Source organism: Neltuma alba, unplaced genomic scaffold (assembly GCF_004799145.2).
Source record: "Neltuma alba isolate B1F8T4 unplaced genomic scaffold, ASM479914v2 tig00010773_pilon, whole genome shotgun sequence".
Classification (NCBI taxonomy): Eukaryota; Viridiplantae; Streptophyta; class Magnoliopsida; order Fabales; family Fabaceae; genus Neltuma; species Neltuma alba.
In genome coordinates this window covers 206,453-209,794 of record NW_021635595.1, presented here as the reverse complement: position 1 = coordinate 209,794, position 3,342 = coordinate 206,453, and the positions used below count along the sequence as shown (strand labels likewise).

Genomic DNA, 3,342 nt, shown 5'->3' with positions numbered 1-3,342 from the left:
TAAAAAAAATTTGGATTTTTTCCCACAGCACAAGTTTTAAATTTTGAATGTCAGTCACACCCTACTCCAGCTTATTACCAATTGGGATATTAATGGTTCTAGTTGAAGTTTGAAGTTGTCACGATGGTAAAAAGAAAAATAGAACATTTGGGCATAATTCTTTAATTGAAACTTTTAAAATAAATTAGACAGAGCACAAGCATTTTTCAAGGAAGGCTCTATAACAAATAGAGCATTTATTCCCAAAGCATACATATATATTACATCATTTATTTATGCCAAACACACACACAAACACACACACATTACTGTGTTTGGCTTTAACTAGTACTATTATTATTGCCTAGCAGCCATTCATATGGCAGAATCAAGCGTGACAGTGTTTTTGGTTGGGACGATTGGATAGCAATTAACATTGCATACTCCAACATCTAGGCCAGTGTTTCTTTTGAGGAAGAAGTAGCCACCAGCTCCCCAGTTGCTTCCCCATGAGTTCTTCACGATCCAATAATCTTGCCCACTAATTGTACCATATCCCACAACCAACACGCCGTGATTGACAGTACATGGACTGATGTTCCTGCAGGCTGACTCATCTATGATTCCCTGCTCATGTCACAAGTAAACCAAATTTAGCTTCCAATTTATTTCGAAACCTAGTAAAATCTGTCTCTCTCTCTCTTTATATGTATATGTAATTTGGGCAAATCAAAGAAGTTAAATAAATTAGTCAATTACCACAAATATGATCTAATGTCCCCAAGGTATCCATGCGCAATACTAAACTATATATCAGTTTACAAACTAGGTAAATTAGTTTAGCAAAAATTGATAAATATGAAAGATAAAATAAATTTTATGACCATATTAATCTCGGACTAACTTTTATGTTAAGTACTAGAGACATGATGTCAAGTAAATAAAAAAAAATTAATACATGGTTGCTCCCACATTCATTTATATAACCAAACCATGAGATCAAATATACATGACTTACATTCTGGTAAAACATAAAATCTGGGCCACTAGCTTGAACAAGAGCAGTAACGGGCTGCCGAGCAACTGCGCAAAAGAGAGTGTCTTCCGATCTGGAACCTACCCACCGATGGCCATCAATTGAAGCGTTTCTGAATGTTTCCTGTTTCAAAAGTGAATGTATTAATATATAAATCTGGTAAGAAGAAGAAGATGAAGATGAAGATGAAGATGAAGGTGTGGCCCATATGCATATAATACTATCTCCGGTCCTAAATATAAAAGCTAAATTGATATTCAATTTGGTCATAAATATAGATGACTTCAATCTACTTTATCTTTCATATTTATTCAGTTTCTCTCAAAATGATCCCCATGGTGATTCGCATGTTAAAATGTTTTTATTTTAATGCATATGATTAATAAGGATATTTTAGGAAAGACAATACTTATTTATTACAAATAACTAACTTAACTAATTCTCTCAATATTTGCAAATTAGTTGTCATACCTCCGATCCATAATATAAGAAGTTCGTTAGAAGAAAATTATGGTCCAAAACATAAGATGCTGTCAGGATAATTAATGTTATTTTTTTACTTTTGTCTCTATTCAATATAGGAGAGACAGGAGACGGATTTGAGATACTAAAAGTGTAACATTAAATGCAACTTTATTTTTTTATGGGCAAAATTGTAAAAATTTATCATATACATATAGTATACACATTGAATGACTAAGAGCTAGTATGAGGACCAGAGGTAGTATGAGTTTTAGAGAGGCTTTGAGGGGGAGAACAGGGAAGAGCACTAACCAGAAAGGCATTACAGGTACCATTTGTGGCTGTGTAAGGATAAAGTACCTCTGAGGCAACTCCACGATTTCTGATGACATAGTCAAAAGCAGTAGTGACATAACCTCCTTGGCAGCCAAAGCTAGAAGTATCACAAGATACGAGTTGCTGTTCAGAAAGGCTCACAAGATTTCCTGTGGTCAGTGCATTTATTCCTTCAATGGCTCCAATTGCAGAGAATGCCCAACAAGATCCTTTAAAAACATCAGTTACCATATAGATTAGTCACTGAATCTGATTCATTCCATGTGTATAAAAGTGGACTTAGATTTAAAAAAAAAAAATACTCAATTTAATCTTACCACAGTTGCCTTGGTTTTTAACAGGAGTTACAGCACCCATAATCCTCCAATCCCAGGTGGTAGGTGCATTAGGGCATAACCTGGGTTGTTCCATCTTATTATTACCCATTTTGGCTTCTTCTACCGTGGATTGGTCTATCTGAATCTCACCCAAGTGGGTTTTGCTGAATTCCTCAAAAGTCAGATCTGCGAACTCGTTCAAACCCAGGCTATACTGAGAGGCTGATGATCTCTTTGCGTTCCTCGTCACGATGTAGTTCAAGTTGCTTTTGAAGATCTCAAACCTCTTCAACTCCTCCTCTTTGCTTTCGTATTCTTTGTTGTATTCCTTCTGCCACGCTTTGAACAGCTCAAAGACGTTTTCATTTGAAGTGAACTTGTGGAGTTCATAATTGCTCAGAGAAGAGAAGTCGCCAGGAATGCTACTGAAAGAGAGACATATCATCAAAGAGAAGGAGAAAATTAGAAATAAAGACTTAGAGATGAGAGAAGCCATTGTTCACTCAATAAGCAATGAAGAAAGCTGACCTGCCATCTTTGCATGGGTGCGCCACGTATATATAGAGCCTTCAGAGAAAGAAAGGCGCATGTGAATAAAATGATTATTCTTTCAAGTGCAAGTCCACAAAATGTTTACGCATCACATAAATAAATTTCAGGTCATGTAAGTGGAAATGTCAGATACGATAGAAAGAAAATTATAGCAGGAGGATATCACGGATCTCACAAAATTAAAGTTGAGTTTTCGTCAGATTGCAAAGTTTTTAATTAAAAAGAAAAATTTTAGTTGGCAAAGTTTTCGTCAGATTGTATGTGCTTGATTTATTGTTATTTTCAGAAAAGGCAAAAATGCACTGTTACTATCCTAATTTTACAGAAGTTTTCAATGTTATTTCTTAATTTTATAAAGTGGTTCTTCACTTCTCTAACCCTAACACAACGGATTTCATTAACTGAATTTTTTTTGCCAACTTTTATTAACGGAAAATGCTGATGCCACAATTTTATACTCCCCTGATGATATTTATAAGTCAATTTCAAACATGTTTCATATCGAACAAAAAAAACTTTAAATTTCATTAACTCTCATTTAAAATTTAATTGCTTTTTATTTTTGAGAAAATCCCAATTAAATCCATCTGAAATAATAAAATTCTAATTAAGGCTTATACTTTTAACAAATTCCTAATTAGGCTAAGTGGCCTAATTAGG

General features: G+C 34.4%; 1 protein-coding gene across 1 annotated transcript; it reads right to left on the bottom strand.

The window, feature by feature from the left end:
* Positions 1-354: 354 nt before the first annotated feature.
* On the bottom strand, positions 355-2,626 carry LOC114758921 (ervatamin-B). Its single transcript, XM_028948025.1, has 4 exons — positions 2,131-2,626; positions 1,790-2,022; positions 998-1,138; positions 355-606 (listed from the first exon to the last, which is right to left on the bottom strand). Exons 1-4 carry the CDS (start codon positions 2,624-2,626, stop codon positions 355-357), a joined length of 1,122 nt encoding a protein of 373 aa, XP_028803858.1.
* Positions 2,627-3,342: the final 716 nt, after the last annotated feature.